At 44.9% G+C, this 21824-nt stretch overlaps 1 protein-coding gene across 3 annotated transcripts in view; it reads right to left on the minus strand.

Moving 5' to 3' along the window:
* Positions 1-5242: 5242 nt before the first annotated feature.
* The window catches only part of LOC106583586 (plexin-A1), a 371415-nt gene continuing 354833 nt past the window's right edge, over positions 5243-21824 (minus strand). For 2 of the 3 annotated variants that reach the window (XM_014167946.2, XM_014167944.2), the window contains exons 23-32: positions 18806-18872; positions 16355-16501; positions 15932-16091; positions 15672-15775; positions 11574-11670; positions 10938-11128; positions 8104-8273; positions 7137-7349; positions 6726-6876; positions 5243-6375 (exon numbers count right to left, since the gene is read on the minus strand). In XM_014167946.2, the coding sequence (XP_014023421.1) occupies positions 6280-6375; positions 6726-6876; positions 7137-7349; positions 8104-8273; positions 10938-11128; positions 11574-11670; positions 15672-15775; positions 15932-16091; positions 16355-16501; positions 18806-18872 (1396 nt within the window). In that variant the 3' untranslated portion in view covers positions 5243-6279. Of the gene's footprint in view, positions 6376-6725; positions 6877-7136; positions 7350-8103; positions 8274-10937; positions 11129-11573; positions 11671-15671; positions 15776-15931; positions 16092-16354; positions 16502-16846; positions 16959-18805; positions 18873-21824 lie in introns of those variants that run through there. The other variant, XM_014167947.2, reaches the window with a different exon arrangement.

The following is a 21824-nucleotide window of genomic DNA, read 5'->3' on the forward strand; positions in this document are numbered from 1 at the left end:
AATGATTATACAGGTGCAACTCATATTTTACATGTGCAAATCATACGTTACATGTTTGTACACTTGTCTGTATTTTACCTTCATAGAATGGCCTCCAGTTTCTCCGTCTCCTCATCAGTAAAGAGCCACTGCTTGTCAGAGCCATGCTGCCTCTTCTGTGGAGGCTCCACAACCTCCTCCTCATCAGTGTCCTCAAAGTCACACCAGGCCTTTGTCTTCTGTGTCACTGGATGTATGCCAGTCTCTCTTTCCATGTCAGCCACAATGATGTATATAAACCCTGGAATGCTGATGCTATGTATTGGCCAATGAGAGGCTTTGAAGCCTCTGGTTATATTTGTGCTCCACAGAAGAAGCAGTCCTCCATAGGGATGAATGGAATTCTACAGTATTTTATTTCAATTCAATGTTTCAAGGAAAAAATTATATGTATTTACGTATTTTTTGTTGTAGTGGGGACAGTAACATTAGAACTTTCAAAAAATGATAGTTCAAGGAAACGTTTATATATTTTTCATTTTTATTCGTATGTTTATCTCATAATATAATTTAAAAGTATGCATTAAGGCAGGGATGGGCAACTCCAGTTCTTGGGGGCCTGATTGGTGTCACACTTTTGCCCCAGCCAACACATCTCACTCCAATAATCAACTAATTATTGGAGTGAAATGCAATCAGTTTAAATCAGCCGTGTTTGCTAGGGATGGGGGAAAAGCGTGACACCACTCCAGCCCCCGAGGACTGGAGTTGCCCATCCCTGCATTAAGTTGTCTGGAAAATAATGAACGTGGCAAAAACAAATGTTGACATGAATGCATTTCTAAAGCTAACAAAATATTTCTTACAATGGAGGGGGAGTGCCGAGATGGCGGCGCGATCGCTTCAAAACAGCTCCCCCTGTCAGTCATCTAGTGTATATATAAATCATTGGTCAGGCCTCAACTCCCTTCACGGGCAGGCTAGATGTTGCCACATTTCCTGCTGGCAGTACTCGTAAAAGCACCAGAAATTACTGTATGATGGACATGTATGTATACCAGAAGTCCTGATACTGCTCCATGTACAACACTTGGAGACTGGGGGTGACCGCATGCACTGAAGCAGAATAGTGCAAGGGAAAGGTAAACAGAGGGGTTCTTACTGAGCTGGTGAAGTCAGGCTGAGGTGCACACCAGTCTACCTCTCCTGCAGCAGAGACATCCTGAACTGGACTCGGTGGGGGGGCTGGGGCTTGGAGTGAGTGAAGGGCTGTAGGGCTGAGACCACCTCCTTAACATCTTAAGGCAACAGGTGGGTTAATCATCCAGATGGAAATTACATTGTCATCATCCACCTCCTCCTCTGTCCAGCTCCAAGGATGGCCTACAAGGAAGATTCTAAATTTGGCACATTGTAGAAAAAAGTATGATCTTAGATAGCAGGGAAAAGTCTCATGTCTAGTCTTGGGGTAGTTCCTGCCAAAACAACAACATTATCACCTACCAACCACCAATCATTCTCTATTCTAGCACTTTTCATTTTGCTTAATTTTGATTGTGATATCAGTAAATTTAAATGTACTAGTTGAGTTATTTATTTATATTTACTATGGCAGTGGAATAGAATGGGTTCTCATCACTGGTACTAATCCACAGAATTAGGAATTAGAATAGTAATTTAACAGGATCTAACAGAGGCACATTTGAATTTCACTTGAACATCCAGAATAATAATAACTATTTGGTGGGTACTTATATTTGTCCTATTTCACACATGAACAAGTGGGTATTATATACGTGTGAATTGGAATTGAGTTTTTTTGCATATCCCAATGCTCCCTCCCTGCCATTATCAACGGCGACCCTGGAGCAATTAGGGTTAAGTGCAAACAGTAATATAGAGCAATTCATCAAATGTTAAACTGTCCCACCAATATGGGAATCTGTAATTCTATGGATGGCAAACTGTTGATATACTATTCCAGTAGATATATGAGAAATAATAGACCATACCAGTCAATATAACAGTATTCTATTTTTAAGCATGCTTTTAACATAATCTTATTGTGAAATGAAGCAAGAGTGAATTCACTCTGGCTAAAAAATAATGAAAGCCCTTCCCACTACACAGATGTGTGTGTGTTTGTACACTTCTTAACACCAAAAATACATGCAAAACTCCATTTTATTTAGCAAAAAAATGTTTAATCTCTCCTTGATGCATGTGTATTTACAAGTAGTAAATCTGCAAAATAGGAAATAACAGAATATTTACACAATGAACATTAACCTGCACACTTGTGACAGTTGCTTCAAGTCAAACTCTTAAAAACGTATCAGAATTATTGTAAGTAGGAAAAACTCCTCTGCCAGTTTTTCTGAAATTGATCGATTTGTACTTTCTTGGATCCTATGTAGTTTTCATTTGGAACATGTACAGCAACTGAGATTTTGCCACAATTAGAAAATAAATTTAGAAAATAAGTGATCAGAATCTTCTCAAAACAGGGCTTGGGAATGCAATAGTATGAGTAGGCAAGACTGGATGGGTCATTTTGGGACAGATTCCCAGACCACATTTAAACCTGGTCTAAAAATCATGCTCATTTGAAAATGTTAATGCGTTGTTCATCTGAAAGATATTTTTAGTACAGGAATAGTCAATCTGGGTTCAGGAAACTACCCTTATCTGTTTGGGCATAAACGGTCAATGTTCCGCTAACATGAGATGGACCTTAAGCGGTCATAACATGTATGTCAATAGAAATAATCCTGTTGTATGGTCAACCAAACGTCAACCAATTGTTTTCTTATTCATGCTTCATAATGTAGGGATATCCGCAAACCATTTTGACAGGCACTATTTGTTCCTATGACAGCCTCATGTCAGGCTGCGTCAAGTCTTAGCATTGGTTCCTCCTGCCCACATCAAATGGCCATGATTCTCCTTAATGGACATGCTATATATCGTACCACTTCAATGACAAAACAAATCAATTGCCATACAAACAAACAAACAGGGACAAATCATGAGATGGGGAGGGAAGAAGTCTCACTTAGGAACCTGCTAAACCTCTGAAGCAGATTGATTGAAAACTCAAGGCCATATCATTGAAACAACAGAACAGCAATGCAGAGAGAAATTCTCCAAACAAGAGGCAATTTCCTGAGAAATGGAGAATAAGTTATCTTCTTAAAAAAAATAACAGGGCAGTGATGAGAGAAACACAAAGAATTTGGAAGCTGCCAGTGTGTAATGTATTTTCCCCAGACATGGGAAAATTATGATGCTAATAATTCATAAGCCTGCGTTTAACAAAATCACTGAGCTCTGGACACCAGTCTATTTCATGTACTTGTGATCTAAGAGCACTGAAAGATATAGGCGCAGCAAAAAGGGAAAGTTGTGTACTCAGGGATTCTTTTTTTTAAAGCGAACTAAGCATATTTGGGGAGTTAATTTCTTTTATCAGTGCGTACAGTAGTTAAACATTTCTGATTGTTCTGATTATGACTCATTCTAAATGTAATGCTGTTTCACCAACAATTTACTAGTCAGGCTCACAGTTGCTTAAAAAGGAACCCTGGTCTGTTGAAAGAAGCTAACTTTGGAGTGTGGTTTGGTCCAAGCACGCTAGTGTATGACAAATGTGCGGTGTCCATATTAGGAGAGCGTCATACTTCTTGTGAGGCTGACACTGTCCTAATATGGACGCCGTATACCTGGTCCCTTTAAGGGTTCTATTTCGCTCACTAAGTAGCACCTGTATAGCTTGGTCCCAGATCTGTTTGTGTGGTCTTGTCAACTCCTATGGTCATTGTCATGCCAAATGTTTGGGTAGACATAACAGATCCGGGACCAGGCTAGCACCTGTATATTAATGGTCAGATACGTAGAGAAAGACAACAGGAATGCAGTACAGCTTTATACATCAATGAATATGTCCAAAATGGCACCCTATTCCCTATATAGTGTACTAGTTTTGATCAGGGCCTTAGTGTACAATACAGGGTGCCATTTGAGATGTACCAATGTGTCATGTCTATTTAAGGGGTGTTTTGTTTTTATTTCTGTTCAGAGGAGTTTAGGAAGGAACCTGGCATATAATGTATTGCAAAAGCATTTAAAAAATAAAATATGGATTAAAGCAGCAAGTCACTGATTCCATCTGGAAAAGACAGATGCTTATCTGATGTGATATTTTACACTGATCGTAGAGATCAGAAAATAAACCTTATGAACAGTACTTAAACTTCAGATAAACCAAAGACGTCTCTTCATCTTCAGCGTACCGCGTAATGCACAATTTACACGTTCAAAAGAGAGATGAGAAAAACAACAAGGAAAGCAACCTGATACATTTTTTTTTTTTGCCAAAAGCTACATTTCATTATCATAAAAAAAACTAAAGTAAATACAATTTACAAAATCAAACATCAACAAAAATACATTACAGACCACAGTTTGGTTTTCGGCAAGCAGAGGAAAAAAAAAAAAAAACGCACCACAAAGTCAAACCTCCAAAAACAAACCTCTCAAGAGAAGAGAGAAGTTTTGAAAAACATCTTAAGTCACACATGGCAAGTGGACATGTCAAGATAGAAGCAAGGACCAGGGGAGATAAGGGATTACTTAGCCTTGTGTTGCTAATGAGTGGAGGGTGCCTCCCCCCTCTACCGTCCAGACCACCCTATGGGTGAGAGCTAAAGCCCCAGCCTGTCTCCGATCTCTGGATTATGAGAAAAGAAGCAGTCTTTACCACACTACCATCACCTTGCTTATTATCTGCAGAATAGCATTGGGAAGAGATGAGGAAGAAGGGCCCAGGGCTGGAAAAGGCTTTCTGTTTTCCCAACTTTGTTGTTTCAGACTAAGAGGCTCAGTAAAACCCTCCCTGACCCCATTTAGCTATTTCTTTAACCTTTATTCCACCAGGTAAGACATCAGACGTGGTAATGCTAACTGGTGGTGGGGTAGCCTATAGATTAAATCACATTTTATTTGTCACATACACGTTTAGCAGATGTTATTGTTGGTGTTGCGAAATGCTTGTTTTTCTAGCTCCAACAGTGCAGTAGTATCTAACAATTGTAATTGGTTCAAGTAGTGCAATGCTCTCTATTCGTCAACCATTGTAGGACAAGCTGTCAAATTCTTTAGCCCTGGAAGATGAACATGTACCTAGATTCCATCGGAACTGTCTAGTAAAAGAAGCAATGCTTGCGTGAGTCTGTGTTTGCTTGTCAAAAACTGAGAATGCACGACAGATTTGCAATTTAATGTTTCCGCAGGACTGCATCAGTCCAACATACCCATACAGAAATGTGACAATATTATGGGATGGAATTTCTATGGTGGCCCTAAGGGGCAAAGTACCTTTTTTTCTTTTATTACTTTGACAATTATTTTTCAGTCACTAAGCATGTTCATATTTAAATCATACACATTCCATGTAATAAAATGTCTTTTCACTAAACAACATCAAAAGAAAACATGGCACAGCACAACTTTTTCTTCTTTTTGTTTCTTCTTTTTTTTTTTCATCGTTTTTTTTTTTTGCTGGAAATATCAAGTTTTGCCGTTGATGGGTTGTTTTAACCCTAATATTTGTTTCTTAAAAATGTTGTATTTATATATAATATCTATATAGTCTTCCTTGGTAACGTATTTGTAAATTGTGCAAATTCAGCAGTAACACAGGTGGCGAGAGATCAGTGGGCAGTTTATTACATTTATTTCAAAAAAATAATACAACAACAAAATTAGAAAAAAAAGTAAAGTCATTGATCTTCGATTCCAACAGGAGACCTGTGACCTGAGGAGCTTATCTCCCATTGGCTCCAAGGATGCCAAACAATGTTATGTCCTGTTTGTGATGCCAAAATGGAATTCCACTTCAAATGTCCCATCCTGGTTATACGATACAGGGCTTTGCGACACCAAAACTCAGGAAAACCAACAGAAAATAACAAAAAACATGACAACAGCGACGATAATCAAAATGCTTTCCGATGATGCTGTCTCTCGGTGTGTGTGTGACGAAACATCCAGTGCCTTGGTCTGACATAGACACACACACACACACACACACATATAGACACACATTTACACACATACACACACACACCCACCCAGTACTGCTGAATCTCCCCTGTTCTGTCCTTTGCAGTAGCTCCATCACATGTTTGGGGGGGAGGGGGGTTGAAAACCACGCTGTCTGAGTTTAAATTCCTCTGGGTGAGGAGAGAAAGAGAGGAAGATGGAGAAGAGGAGGATGAGGAGAAGAGCAAGGGTCAGTCCTCAGCTAGCCAGGGCCATTGTGTTGATGACCTGCTCCAGCTTGCTCCTCAGTCTCTGCCTCCGCGACTGCTCGTCCCTCTCCAAAGCCGTCAGAATCTGAGCATGGACAGAGACAGAGAGAGACAGAGAGAGAAAGAGAGAGAGATGGCAAGAAAGCGAGAAACAAAATGCGAGAAAGAGAGAGAGGGGGAGGGAGAGAAAGAGGAAGGGAGGGAGAGAAAGGGAGAGGGAGGAAGAGAGAGAGAGGAAGGGAGAGAGAGGAAGGGAGGAAGAGAGAGAGAGGAAGGGAGAGAGGGATAAAATGAGCAGTGAGAAACATTAGCTTTTACAAAAGCAGTAGAGAGAGCAACAACTGAGCGACAACTGAGCAGTTCTTCAAATCCAAAGTAGGGTGCAATCCCTTCTAAATAAACAAACATAGCAAAAATGTCTGCCATTGTTCTCACCTCGTCCTTGTACTTGACAATGTAGGAGTAGATTTCGTGCAGGGCGCTCATGCTGTTGAACTGGCTGAGGTGGAGCCGCGACTGCTCCGCCAGGTACGCACTCATGTCCTGGTCACTGATGACGGGCATCCGCGAGATATCGGAGTAGTACCTGAGAAAGAATGGGGGATGGAGACAGAAAGAAAAGGAAGGAAGGTGAGAGTGTGTGGGAGAATCTTTAAGCAGTCACTGTCAATATTTAACTGACGCATATCAATTGACCAATGAAACCAAGTGAGCTGAATAAAGGCAAGCCAAGTGACCAAGCGAGTTCCATGCTGTCAAATGGCAACAGTGTTACTTTCCTACCCTAGTTTTAATTTTCAACCTAATCCATAATGGCAGCCCGCTGAACATAGCCTATATCCATACCGTTCCACCCAGTTCTTGTAGTTGGGAATGTCTTTAGCGTAGAGCAGCTTGTTTGAGGGCGAGTCTTTGCCCAGCTTGTGTTCTGAGGTGGAGCAGGAATCCATGAAGGTCTGGGCCACCACAGACAGACAGGCGTCCGTGATGCTGTTCTTGTGGATGTCGAACACAAACTGGGGGTTCTTGATCACGTTCACCCAGAACCGCAGAGGAAGACTAGGGGGGAAGAGATGGAGAGGGAGTGGGAAGAAGAGAAGAAACATTTTAGTGAGAGTAATCTTAACGTCATACTCCACCTTACAATCTCCTTAACACTCAACCAGGGGCGGCATGCACCCCAAAAATCTACGTGAGATGGGGGGGGTTGGAGAATATTGTATTTTTCAAACACCTGAATAAATCTTTTTTCCTGCAATCTAGAGCCATAATCATTATGCTTAATTCTATTTCAAAGCTATGCTTATATTTCTGCATATCTAAAGGTCACCTCTTGAGCTTTTTGTCTTCTGACTGGTGGTTCTTTTTTAAAGAAACTAAATATGCTTCTCTGTATCTCCTAAAATCTGGGTAAAATATTCAAAGGAATGTGACTCTTATCAGTGCATTTAGTTATTGCTTGCTTTACTATAAATTCGACCAACCTTGCCAGCAGGCATGCCAGCTAAGATAGTCAGACAAGTTAGCTACTCTAACTTGATTGATAGCCTGAAATGGCTTCTTGGTAGCTAGTTAGGAGGTTGGGAGATTGGGAACCTCTCTGGGCTAGCTAAAGCAAACATCAAAATTGCTAGGTGGCTTGTAGTATTACAGAGAAACAAACAAACAAAAATATATAAATATAAATCCCATGGACATGGCGCCTCTGCACTCAACCCCCAAACACCATCACCAAACCTCTCTCACAACCTGACGCACATAGGACCATCTCCCTCGGTCTCACACACAAACTGATCCACTCTGACCCACTCACCAGTTGCTCTTCCAGGTGTGCCGTACATCCAAGTCAGAGATGCAGTGCTTGTCGGCCTGCTCGTCCAGGAAGTCAAACATGTACTTAATGGCGAGCGGCAGGGCACTGCCTCGATGGGCCGTACTGAAGATGGTCTCAAACAGGTCGTCCACAAACTTCTGCAATGTACCCTGTGAAAGGAGAAAAGGGAGGGTTAGAGAGTTGTATCACTGATATCAACTTCATGTAGCTTAGTATTGTACAAATCACTGTTTTATGAAGTTGAAATTGAAAAGGTCCTCACACTGTGGACACATTTAGACTAAATATACTGCTCCAAAAAATAAAGGGAACACTTAAACAACACAATGTAACTCCAAGTCAATCACACTTCTGTGAAATCAAACTGTCCACTTAGGAAGCAACACTGATTGACAATAGATTTCACATGCTGTTGTGCAAATGGGATAGACAACAGGTGGAAATTATAGGCAATTAGCAAGACACCCCCAATAAAGGAGTGGTTCTGCAGGTGGTGACCACAGACCACTTCTCAGTTCCTATGCTTCCTGGCTGATGTTTTGGTCACTTTTGAATGCTGGCGGTGCTTTCACTCTAGTGGCAGCATGAGACGGAGTCTACAACCCACACAAGTGGCTCAGGTAGTGCAGCTCATCCAGGATGGCACATCAATGCGAGCTGTGGCAAGAAGGTTTGCGGTGTCTGCCAGCATAGTGTCCAGAGCATGGAGGCGCTACCAGGAGACAGGCCAGTACATCAGGAGACGTGGAGGAGGCCGTAGGAGGGCAACAACCCAGCAGCAGGACCGCTACCGCCGCCTTTGTGCAAGGAGGAGCAGGAGGAGCACTGCCAGAGCCCTGCAAAATGACCTCCAGCAGGCCACAAATGTGCATGTGTCTGCTCAAACGGTCAGAAACAGACTCCATGAGGGTGGTATGAGGGCCCGACGTCCACAGGTGGGGGTTGTGCTTACAGCCCAACACCGTGCAGGACGTTTGGCATTTGCCAGAGAACACCAAGATTGGCAAATTCGCCACTGGCGCCCTGTGCTCTTCACAGATGAAAGCAGGTTCACACTGAGCACGTGACAGACGTGACAGGGTCTGGAGACGCCGTGGAGAACGTTCTGCTGCCTGCAACATCCTCCAGCATGACTGGTTTGGCGGTGGGTCAGTCATGGGTGGGGTGGCATTTCTTTGGGGGACCGCACAGCCCTCCATGTGCTCGCCAGAGGTAGCCTGACTGTCATTAGGTACCGAGATGAGATCCTCAGACCCCTTGTGAGACCATATGCTGGTGCGGTTGGCCCTGGGTTCCTCCTAATGCAAGACAATGCTAGACCTCATGTGGCTGGAGTGTGTCAGCAGTTCCTGCAAGAGGAAGGCATTGATGCTATGGACTGGCCCGCCCGTTCCCCAGACCTGAATCCAATTGAGCACATCTGGGACATAATGTCTCGCTCCATCCACCAACGCCACGTTGCACCACAGACTGTCCAGGAGTTGGCGGATGCTTTAGTCCAGGTCTGGGAGGAGATCCCTCAGGAGACCATCCGCCACCTCATCAGGAGCATGCCCAGGCGTTGTAGGGAGGTCATACAGGCACGTGGAGGCCACACACACTACTGAGCCTCATTTTGACTTGTTTTAAGGTTATTACATCAAAGTTGGATCAGCCTGTAGTGTGGTTTCCCACTTCAATTTTGAGTGTGACTCCAAATCCAGCACATTCAACTATGTAAAGAAAAAAGTATTTTATAAGATTTCATTCATTCAGATCTAGGATGTGTTATTTTAGTGTTCCCTTTATTTTTTTGAGCAGTGTATATCCTTTCTTCCACATAAGATTATCAACTTTTACACATGATCAAGTAGTCTGTCGAATGGCCCCCTCCTCCTTTACACACTCCCAACACTAGCCCATCACCTGAATGAAGCCGGCTCCGGTCAGTTATTCACATACCAACATATTGGCCAAAACTACACTAATATATACATCAAGTATATACAGGCCAAGTCTCCTGTCGTCTTTCCCCCTCTCACTGTTCATTATCCAAACTCTCTAACCCCTGTAGACCTAACCTTGAGTGCATGGTGGTGTGGCACGTCCTGTGCATGGTAAATGATGTGCTACCAACAAGGTATGGAGGAACAGAAAGTAATGGCCTGCCAGTTGATGAATCTAGTGCTTCTAGTGCCACAGTACTGAGCCAATAGCAATATTGTCTAGAACAGATATTCCTCATGACATGTAGAGTGAGGACTCATGTCTGCTCTATTCATGGAATTTATATCCGTATCTTTGCGCACATATTTTTTCCAGACCAGCACAAACACACCGGATGCAACCTATCAACCCACCACCAAGCCCTTGATTAGTCAAATCAGGTGTGTGTAAGTGCAAGAACTAAAACATGCCCCTCCTAGGGCTCCCCAATAATCAATTCACAAACATTGTTTTGAGAGTACCAACGGAAGGGATTAGGGATTAGGGTATAGGATCCAAGAGAAAGCCCCTCCATCTCCCTTCCTGATTCCAACGATCAGAAAACCACTCAAAAGGTCAGGCTGCTAATTAAGACAACATAGCGTTTGGGAGCTGCACTTACTCATGCAAAAGGTTATGAAAAATGTTAATGAGCATCTGAGCCAGTCGCCTTGGAAACAAAGGTCAATGAGAGAGATGGCTGTCGGAGGAAACAGGTTTGAGAGCTAGGATGTTGGGTGTTGTTTACCGGTAGAGGGGGGACAGGTGTGTGTGAGTGAGTGAGTGAGTGAGTGAGTGAGTGAGTGAGTGAGTGTGAATGTGTGTCTGTCTGTCTGTGTGTGGGGTACCTTAGTAGCCAATAGCCTGGTCAGGTATATCTCAGAGACCATCTTGCTGCCACGGTCGCCTTCACGCTGGTCCGAGTGGTCGTGGTTCTTGACCAGGTGCCACAGCTTGGTACCACTCTCCAGGTCAGGCGTGATCATGGGGGTCCTAGAACGCAGGCTGTCTGGACTACTGGCCGTCCTCAACATACTCTCTGGACGGGAAGACGGGAGAGAGACGACATGGTCAGGATTCAGATTATTCCAATATGATGTCAAATCACATAACCAGTGTGTTATAGATGAAGAGAAAGAGACGAGGGGGGGGGGTCAAGAGAAATAAAGCAGATGGCGGGGGAGGGGGGTGATCAAGGCAGGGGGAGACAGAGAGATCCTGGGGAGAGGACACAGACAAGGACTGCACAGTCTCCAGTTACTCTCAGACTTACATGACACACATCACTCCTCTTCACTGTCTGACCTTAACGTCAACACTTGGCACGCATTATCAATTCTATTGAGATATTTCTAATGTTTAGCTGTGTATTTCTGAAACGTACTCACAGAAAGCACTTCGAGAATAAAATAGCACGCACGCACACCTGCACGCACACAACTACCCACACACACCCATCTACCTGGCCACCCATACCCACACACCGTATCTGTTGAGGGACTTGGTGAAGGTGGAGGAGGTGGAGATGTTGTAGGCAGAGTTCTGCTTGGGCACCAGGGCTATCACTGAGCCATCTGTCACCTGATGGGGAGTACAGGAAATATAACAGTTAGAGTTAGACATGCATCTGCACTCTGAAAACTTTGCACATGACATACGGTCAGAAAAAGGTGATACACACGGCTACATTGCTGGTGCCTGGAGTGATTGACTAAGGCTGCATTAACACAGGCAGCCCAATTCTAATATCTTGCAACAAACCTGTATAGACCTAGAAATAGCACCAAGACTGAAGACTCAACTTTTGTTTGCATTAAAATGTTGTTGTTTTTTCTCTCTGCAGGTCCATTTCCCTCTGGGGGATTGGTTGGTCCCTCCTGGTGAAACACTTATTCAGGATGGAAATATAACACCATACATCAGGAGAGGTGAACATCAGTGACTGGGTGTATGACAACGACAAAGTCATATTCCAGTTGACTGTCAGAAAAAAGAGGTGTAACCATTGCAATGGATCTGGGCGGGGTAAGAACGTGTTTTAAAAAAAGTATGCTTTCATCATGAAAACGTTGGCTGACTTAAATAATATTGGCAACAGTAGTAGACAGACACACAGCTATATAAACACCAGGTAACTTCCATTTCCTCTTACAATAAACTGCTACCTCGGTCGAGAAATGGACCTAACCTTGTGATTTTTTTAAACGCTGTTTTTTTTTTTTTTAACTATGATGTAACTTTGGATTAATACAACATTTACAGATCTGATCGAACATGTAGAGGTGTGGCTATTTTTGTAAAATGTAACTTTGTGTGTCAGTATGACTTTCCACCTCTATCAATTTGAATGCCTAGCCCTAAACGTATGCCTGGAAAATGGTATCAAATGGTGAGGATATACTGGCCCCCTCTGCTCATCCCAGTGCTACTAATCATTTAGCTGACCTGTTATCAATTTATGCAGCATCGTAAGTGATAATTACGGGTTGTCTTTAACCTTGATTGGATGACTCAAGTTTCAGACAAGCTCAAGGTATTATGCATCGATCTGAATTTAGCGCATGTAATATCGAAACCAACCCGGCCCAATTTTAAAATCCAGTTAAATCTGACCTGTTTGACATCACACTTACAGTACAAATAGACCCCATACAGTGCATTCGGAAAGTATTCAGACCCCTTGACTTTTTCCACATTTAGTTATGTTACAGCCTTATTCTAAAATGTATTACTTTATTTTTTCCCCCTAATCAATCTACACTCAATACCCAATAACGACAAAGCAAAAACAGGTTTGTAGAGAATTTGACAAATGTATATATATAAAAAAGCTGAAATATCACATTTACATCAGTATTCACACCTTTTACTCAGTACTTTGTTGAAGCACCTTTGGCTGCGATTACAGCCTTGAGTCTTCTTGGGTATGATGACGCAACAAGCTTGGCACACCTGTATTTGGGGAGATTCTCCCATTGTTCTCTACAGATCCTCTCAAGGTTTGTCAGGTTAGATGGGGAGTGTAGCTGCACAGCTATTTTCAGGTCTCTCCAGAGATGTTAGATCGGGTTCAAGTCTGGGCTCTGGCTGGGCCACTCAAGGACATTGAGACTTGTTCGCAAGCCACTCCTGCGTTGTCTTGGCTGTGTGCTTAGAGTTGTTGTCCTGTTGGAACCTTCACCTCAGTCTGAGGTCCTGAGCACTCTGGAGCAGCATCAAGGATCTCTCTGTACTTTGCACTGTTCATCTTTCCCTCGATTCTGACTAGTCTCCCAGTCCCTGCCACTGAAAAACATCTCCACAGCATGATGCTGCCACCACCATGCTTCACCGTAGGGATGGTGCCAGGTTTGCTCCGATGTGAAGCTTGGCATTCAGGCTAAAGAGTTCCATCTTTGTTTCATCAGACCAGAGAATCTTCTTTCACATGGTCTGAGAGTCCTTTAGGTGTCTTTTGGCTAACTCCAAGCGGGCTGTCATGTGCCTTTTACTGAGGAGTGGCTTCCGTCTGGCCACTCTACTATAAAGACCTGATTGGTGGAACGCTGTAGAGATGGGAGAACCTTCTAGAAGGACAACCATCTCCACAGAGGAATATAACAAAACAAACAAAATGTGGAAAAGGGGAAGGGGTCTGAATACTTCCCGAATGCACTGTAAATACACAGCCGGTTGTGTTTTTTGCTCATGATATCAATGAGCATTTCCCTATTGCCTGTATTACCGATGTAAGACTACCTAAATCCGTTCTGCGCATCATCGACACAAGGAATGTCAGAAATGTCAATGATCAAGCTTTTTTTGCACAATCTTTGTGACATAGCAGGTGTACCTGCCATTCCTGACCCTAGGTCAGTTCTCGATTATTTCTCTGATGTTTTTAAAACAAAAGTTTTAGGGCAGGGATGGGAATCTTTGATGGGAGTGGGGGGCCACCAAAAGTCTGACCTCATCATGAGGGGCCGCAGTGGCTCGTGGGTCTGCGTATCCACATACATACCCACACATGTAGTCAGACCCTTTTGGGGGCCCTAAGTGAAGAGGAAGTATTGTACATACTGGGATTAATTACACCGTTAGTAGTCATTTTGACTGCAACATTCTAATTAGCTTGAAGGGGTGTCCCTCAAGGCCCAGCAGTTCTATAGTTAAAGCATGGAAAGCAGCGCATGTACTTCCTCTTCACAAGGGCGGAAACCCTAGTGACAAATAACTACCGCATCGTGTCTGGCATAAATATTTAAATAGTTGATAAAAATCTACTTTGCTCCTTAACCAGGAAATGTATCAAAATTCATATCAATCAGGATGTAGATAAGGTCATAGTACCATCTTAGCTGCATCCTATGTTGTCAATGATATTGTATGTTCTATAGATAAAAAGCAGCATCGTTTATTGACCTGTCTAAGGCTTTTGACATTGTGGATGACTCATTGTTATTGCACGTTGGACTTGATAGCAGCACATGCGGTTGGTTAAAAAAATTACATTATGGACAGATCTCAATATATAGTTGCTGAGTGTGTCAATTTGCAATTCCTCGAGGTGACTAAAGGAGTACCTCATGGGTCAATTTTAGTACCTGTACTATTGTCATTATATCTAAACAATATTGGTTACTTAGTGGAAAACTGACACTGTGCGGTACTCTACTGCCTCCTCTGTGAACCAGGCTGAAGCTGATCTGTGTTAGATGTGGTAGAGATGAGTGAGAAGAGGACTGGAGTTAGACAAAATCCTTATTGACACAACTTAGTGTATACTAACAAACGATCAGTCATACAGCCTCTCCGCTGATGGGGAACATCGAGTGAAACCCAGTACAGACAAATGTATTGAAGACTACAAGAACTACATCACATACTTCACTATGTCCTTGCCTGCAGAACCACTTGAACTAATTCTGAGGGGAGACCCATTCCTGGTTGAAGAACTGGAATAGCAGACAACCTGAGAGGTGGCTATGGACACCAAGATTTGGCAGATACTGAGCCATACTAACAATAGATGGTTAGTGTTTTAAGCACACTGGACACCAATCAACCAGCACTAGCGTTGCAGTCTGACGTTCACTTTACAAGCTCCAGGTCTCAAGCAAGGTCGCATAACTATTATACAAGCAACCTCTGTTACACAGGTGCACTGGCTACATACAACAAGCTCAATAACTGAAGTTTTTATTGGTGTGATAGCAATAATCTCTGTATAGACCTACAGTATACAAGTAGTATGAATTTCCATGTAAATTGACAAAGTATATTGTATAGTATCATATGATGGTATTTTACTCAGTATTTATTTCCTTGTTTTATATCATATATACAATGATGTAATGTATTATTCATTACAGTTAAGATAAGATACACTTTATTCATCCCTGAGGAGAAATGTATTATATATGACACCCATGAATTTTGGGCTGCAGACACCAAGGGATGTTTGAGTGAACCCCTACATCAATCCAGAAATATTTCTAAATCGGTAATTGTAAAGTGTATACATAAAAATAACATTTGATTAATTTATTGATTAAAAACACATTATTTGATCAACTTTGAGACATAAACCATGAGAGACTTGCCTGGTAGTGGGCCAGTGTGTTGAGTCTCTTCCAGTCATTGTCTATCTTGGTGGTGACGTCCTCATCCTGGAGAATGATCCTGGCCATCCTGCCCTGACGCCACTCTGAACACACACCGAACAGAAGGAGAGGGTGTGTTAGTGTCTGTTGAGTGACTCCAGATAGTGTTGGGAACTGTGTTAAGTGTATTTTGGCTTATTGGCTTGGGTTGTGTGTGTGTGCGTGCGTTCATTTGTGCATGGTGTGTTTGTGTGCCTTACCCATGTCCATGTCTGAAGCCTTGGGTCTCTGGGAGTAAGGGCTTCCTTTGAACACAGCATCAAGCAGCTTTTCCTTCACCTGGGTCACCGTGTCACAGTTCAGCCCCTTTACCGCCACCTCCGGGGCGTTCTCATTCTCCGGGTTCACACAGTGCAGGGTCTAGGGGAGTGTAAGGGTCAAGGGTAAGATTGGCGATGGGGAAGACTCACAGGACTAGAGGCTTGAAGCAGAGTGAATAGTGTGGAAGACGTGAGTTAAACCGCATACACGCATACATCGGTAATCACTCTTGTAGTTATCTACCTACTGTACTACCTAGCCAGCCAGACGAATGGTTCTCAGAGAAATGTATTCAGTCAAAGAGAGATGATGTAAAAGTGTTCCGTTTATTTCTGTGATTCAAGCTGTGTTGTGGCACTGACCAGGGTCTTGTAGTCAATCTGCTGTCTGATGAGCTTGTCTTCACTGAGTGAGTAGCGTGCCTCTCCTGTGATGGAGTCTATAGGCCCCTTCTCCATCTGCTGCTTGATGGCACAGTACAGCATGAACAGGGGTTCTCCAGCACACTCCTACACACAGGGTACACAGTACAGCATGAACAGGGGTTCTCCAGCACACTCCTACACACAGGGTACACAGTACAGCATGAACAGGGGTTCTCCAACACACTCCTACACACAGGGTACACAGTACAGCATGAACAGGGGTTCTCCAGCACACTCCTACACACAGGGTACACAGTACAGCATGAACAGGGGTTCTCCAGCACACTCCTACACACAGGGTACACAGTACAGCATGAACAGGGGTTCTCCAGCACACTCCTACACACAGGGTACACAGTACAGCATGAACAGGGGTTCTCCAACACACTCCTCACAAGGGTACACAGTACAGCATGAACAGGGGTTCTCCAGCACACTCCTACACACAGGGTACACAGTACAGCATGAACAGGGGTTCTCCAGCACACTCCTACACACAGGGTACACAGTACAGCATGAACAGGGGTTCTCCAGCACACTCCTACACACAGGGTACACAGTACAGCATGAACAGGGGCACGCACACGCATACACACACAAGTATAGTATAGCATAAGCTGATAGGGGCCAGTATCCCATCTATCTGTCATGTCAGCATCTCAAAACCAATAGGAAATACTGTAGACTTGAAGGACGACATTCAAGACAATGAGTACGCTTCCTTATTTGAGAAAAAACTGCACTCAAGTGCATTCCAATCTGCTGTTGGCTACACGGTGACACACAGCTAAACCATAGGGCCTAGCCTCTCGCTTACCCATTCAACAGCTATTGGTGCAGTGACAAGTGACCCACTCCAGAGTAGTAGTTTGTCCCTTGTGCATTTTAACCCGGGGAAAAACAGTCTTTAACAAGGTAAAACATTTTAAAATGTACACTGAGCTTGGGGAATCTGTGCAGCCTTTAACAAGGTAAAATTTCAAATGTACACTGAGCTTGGGGAACCCGTGCAGCCTTTAACAAGGTACAATTTAAAAATGTACACTGAGCTTGTGGAAAATGTTGGGAGAACGCTAGTGGCAGTTGATAGAGGAGTTAATGGAAGGTTAACGAGTCAGGAGTGAAAAGTGCTGGAGAAGCACTCTGCTGCATGAAATGTGTCAACGAGGCAATGCAAGGCGGGCGGGCTGGAGGGCCTCTCTCCTCCCTCTCGTTTTTCTCCCATTTTCCCTCTATTGGTCCGGCTACCACTTAGCACAGTGATTCTCACCTCCAACTCTTGCTAGTTCATCTTCCTCCTCATCTTCCGCTAGCTCTGTCCACCCAACTACAATATGTCTGTGTTTTTTCTCTCCTTTCCTTGACATTTAAGATGTTTCAATTCAGAGCAAAAAAGAGTTTGAAAGTGCTGGTGAACAACCCAAAGTGTACAGAGCTTCCCCTAGTATTCTTTGTGGCCTTCTACACGCTTCCTCTTCCCCCCTTCCATATCCCTCCTGCTGCTCCCACCTCGTTATCGTCTGCACTAATTAAACAGACAGCTGTTAACGAGACGTGTACACACACACACACACCCACCCTCTAGTAGCTCAGAAACCAGCTATTATGGGTTGCTTTTGATGCACCTAGCCAAAAATGTGGACCACACGCTTGGCAGGACCCCAAGAGGGGTTGAAGAAGCTGTCCAGTAGGATGCAAGTTTTTAAAAACACCTGTCTGAACTGAAAAACAACTAATTGAGAGAAAGACTTCCGATCACCCGTGCCACACAGATGCATGGCTGTCTGATGCACTCTCTCCATTCCAATAAGCCTCAAATCTGAAGAATGCACACGCAAGCACCCACTCTCACTTCTCTCTTTGGCTCTCTAGAAAACCCTGATAGGGGTTATGCGTTAAAGAGGCGTTTGCACGTCAGGATACTCATACGACGAAAACACATGCACAGAAACAGTCACGCCTTAACACCACTTCACATAAAGGTAGAATACTGTTTTACAACTGGGTAGAGAGAAGTTGGAACATGAAAGGTAGAGAGAGGTAAAGGATAGGGAGCATTGTAGCCCTCTCCCTGTGCCTTATCTGCTCCTGCAGCTAGGAGATACTGACGTTTAGCCGGCAAGCTAAATTCCCTAGCGCTCTTTCATTCTCCAACAGCACAACCAGCATTAGCGAATAACAGAACCGTAGAACGCTTAAAAAGCCTGTTTGGCGCGGCTGCGTGTTCATTAAGGCATGCAATGACAAACCTTTCAAAACGTTTCAATACATAAAGTGAAAATAAACTCATTTTATTGGATGAATCCAGGTTGTCCCTCTCTGTTTCAGTCAATTTTCCTTGGTTGCTGCCTAATGAACACAACCTGAGTGCATCACTGACAGACTTACCTTGAGGAACTTGTAGAGAAGGAACGTGAACCAGTTGGTGAGCATCTTCTCAGCCACCGACTCAGTCCTATAGGAGAGCGGGAGAGAGAGAAAGGGAGAGAGAGGAGAAATTGAGTTGAATGTCATGTTCTGGCATGGCAAAGCGTTAAATGTCCATAACACAGGACTGATAGAGGAACGACTGTAGAAGGGTTTGAGATTTTCCTCTTAGTAACAAGGGACCAAACAACCCTAGTGTTTGGTCGCTAGTAACTGAAGGATATTACAAACCATTATCCCTGGTAGTAACTGTAGGAGATTACAAACCATTATCCCTGGTAGTAACTGTAGGAGATTACAAACCATTATCCCTGGTAGTAACTGTAGGAGATTACAAACCATTATCCCTGGTAGTAACTGTAGGAGATTACAAACCATTATCCCTGGTAGTAACTGAAGGAGATTACAAACCATTATCCCTGGTAGTAACTGAAGGAGATTACAAAGCATTATCCCTGGTAGTAACTGAAAGAGATTACAAACCATTATCCCTGTTAGTAACTGAAGGAGATTACAAACCATTATCCCCGGGAAAAGGCATTTAACGCGGATGATCACTTACATGAAATTATTCCACTTTATGCGGTTAGGTTATATCCTGCAATTACACTCCCCCTTCTCTCCATACACAAACAAATTCACTCGAATAACAAAACCCACAGATCTTTGCATTTAAAAAAAAAAGCAAACCCACCAATCTTCATTAAAAACACAGCAATTAATTAGTTAACTTCTCACGCTAATCACCAACCTGAAAAGTTAAAAGGCATTGTAATTAACGAGACTTACTACGTCTAATACAAATGAACAGAGAAGAGGGAAGTGTGTCTGTAAGGAAGGGACTTCACCCACCCTGTCCTCTACCTCTCTCTCTCTCACCCACCCTGTCCTCTACCTCTCTCTCACCCACCCCGTCCTCTAACTCTCTCTCTCTCTCACCCACCCCGTCCTCTACCTCTCTCTCTCACCCACCCTGTCCTCTACCTCCCTCTCACACCCACCCTGTCCTCTACCTCTCTCACCCACCCTGTCCTCTACCTCTCTCTCTCACCCACCCCGTCCTCTACCTTGCTCTCACCCACCCCGTAATCTACCTCTCTCTGGCCCACCCTGTCCTCTACCTCTCTCTCTCTCTCTCTGTCACCCAACCCGTCCTCAACCTCTTTCTCTCACCCACCCCGTCCTCTACCTCTCTCACCCACCCCGTCCTCTACCTCTCTCACCCACCCCGTCCTCTACCTCTCTCACCCACCCCGTCCTCCACCTCTCTCTCACCCACCCCGTCCTCTACCTCACTCTCACCCACCCCGTCCTCTACCTCTCCTCTGACCCACCCTGTCCTCTACTTCTCTCTCACCCACCTCCTCCTCTACCTCTCTCTCTCACCCACCCTGTCCTCTACCTCGCTCTCACCCACCCTGTCCTCTACCTCCGCTCTCACCCACCCTGTCCTCTACCTCCCTCTCTCACCCACCCCGTCCTCTACCTCCCTCTCTCACCCACCCTGTATTCTACCACCCTCTTCTCTCACCCACCCCGTCCTCTACCTCACACTCACCCCTCCCGTCCTCTACCTCTCTCACCCACCCCGTCCTCTACCTCTCTCTCACCCACACTGTCCCCTACCTCTCTCTCTCACCCACCCTGTCCTCTACCTCCCTCTCTCTCACCCACCCAATCTTCTACCTCCCTTCCTCTCTCTCACCCACCCAATCCTCTACCTCCCTCTCTCACCCACCCTGTCCTATACCTACCTACCTCCCTCTCACCCACCCCGTCCTCTACCTCCCTCTCTCTCACCCACCCAATCTTCTACCTCCCTCTCTCTCTCTCACCCACCCAATCCTCTACCTCCCTCTCTCACCCACCCTGTCCTCTACCTACCTCATTCTCACCCACCCCGTCCTCTACCTCCCTTTCTCTCACCCACCCAGTCCTCTACCTACCTCACTCTCACCCACCCCGTCCTCTACCTCTCACGCACCCCGTCCTCTACCTCTCTCTCTCACCCACCCCGTCCTCTACCTCTCTCTATCACCCACCCGGTCCTCTACCTCTCTCTCTCACCCACCCCGTCCTCTACCTCTCTCTCTCACCCACCCCGTCCTCTACCTCTCTCTCTCACCCACCCCGTCCTCTACCTCTCTCTCTCACCCACCCCGTCCTCTACCTCTCTCTCTCACCCACCCCGTCCTCTACCTCCCTCTCTCTCACCCACCCAGTCCTCTACCTCCCTTTCTCTCACCCACCCAGTCCTCTACCTCCCTCTCTCTCACCCACCCAGTCCTCTACCTCCCTTTCTCTCACCCACCCAGTCCTCTACCTCCCTTTCTCTCACCCACCCAGTCCTCTACCTCCCTTTCTCTCACCCACCCAGTCCTCTACCTCCCTTTCTCTCACCCACCCAGTCCTCTACCTCCCTTTCTCTCACCCACCCAGTCCTCTACCTCCCTTTCTCTCACCCACCCAGTCCTCTACCTCCCTTTCTCTCACCCACCCAGTCCTCTACCTCCCTTTCTCTCACCCACCCAGTCCTCTACCTCCCTTTCTCTCACCCACCCAGTCCTCTATCTCCCTCTCTCTCACCCACCCCGTCCTCTACCTCTCACTATCACCCACCCCGTCCTCTACCCCTCTCTCTCACCCACCCCATCCTGTACCTCTCTCTCTCACCCACCCCGTCCTCTACCTCTCTCTCTCACCCACCCCGTCCTCTACCTCTCAAGCACCCCGTCCTCTACCTCTCTCTCTCACCCACCCCGTCCTCTACCTCTCTCTCTCACCCACCCTGTCCTCTACCTCTCTCTCTCACCCACCCCGTCCTATACCTCTCTCTCTCACCCACCCCGTCCTCTACCTCTCTCTCTCACCCACCCCGTCCTCTACCTCTCTCTCTCACCCACCCCGTCCTCTACCTCTCTCTCATCCACCCCATCCTCTACCTCTCTCTCATCCACCCCGCCCTCTACCTCTCTCTCAT

This window comes from Salmo salar, chromosome ssa22, assembly GCF_905237065.1.
Source record: "Salmo salar chromosome ssa22, Ssal_v3.1, whole genome shotgun sequence".
In the NCBI taxonomy this organism is placed as follows: domain Eukaryota; kingdom Metazoa; phylum Chordata; class Actinopteri; order Salmoniformes; family Salmonidae; genus Salmo; species Salmo salar.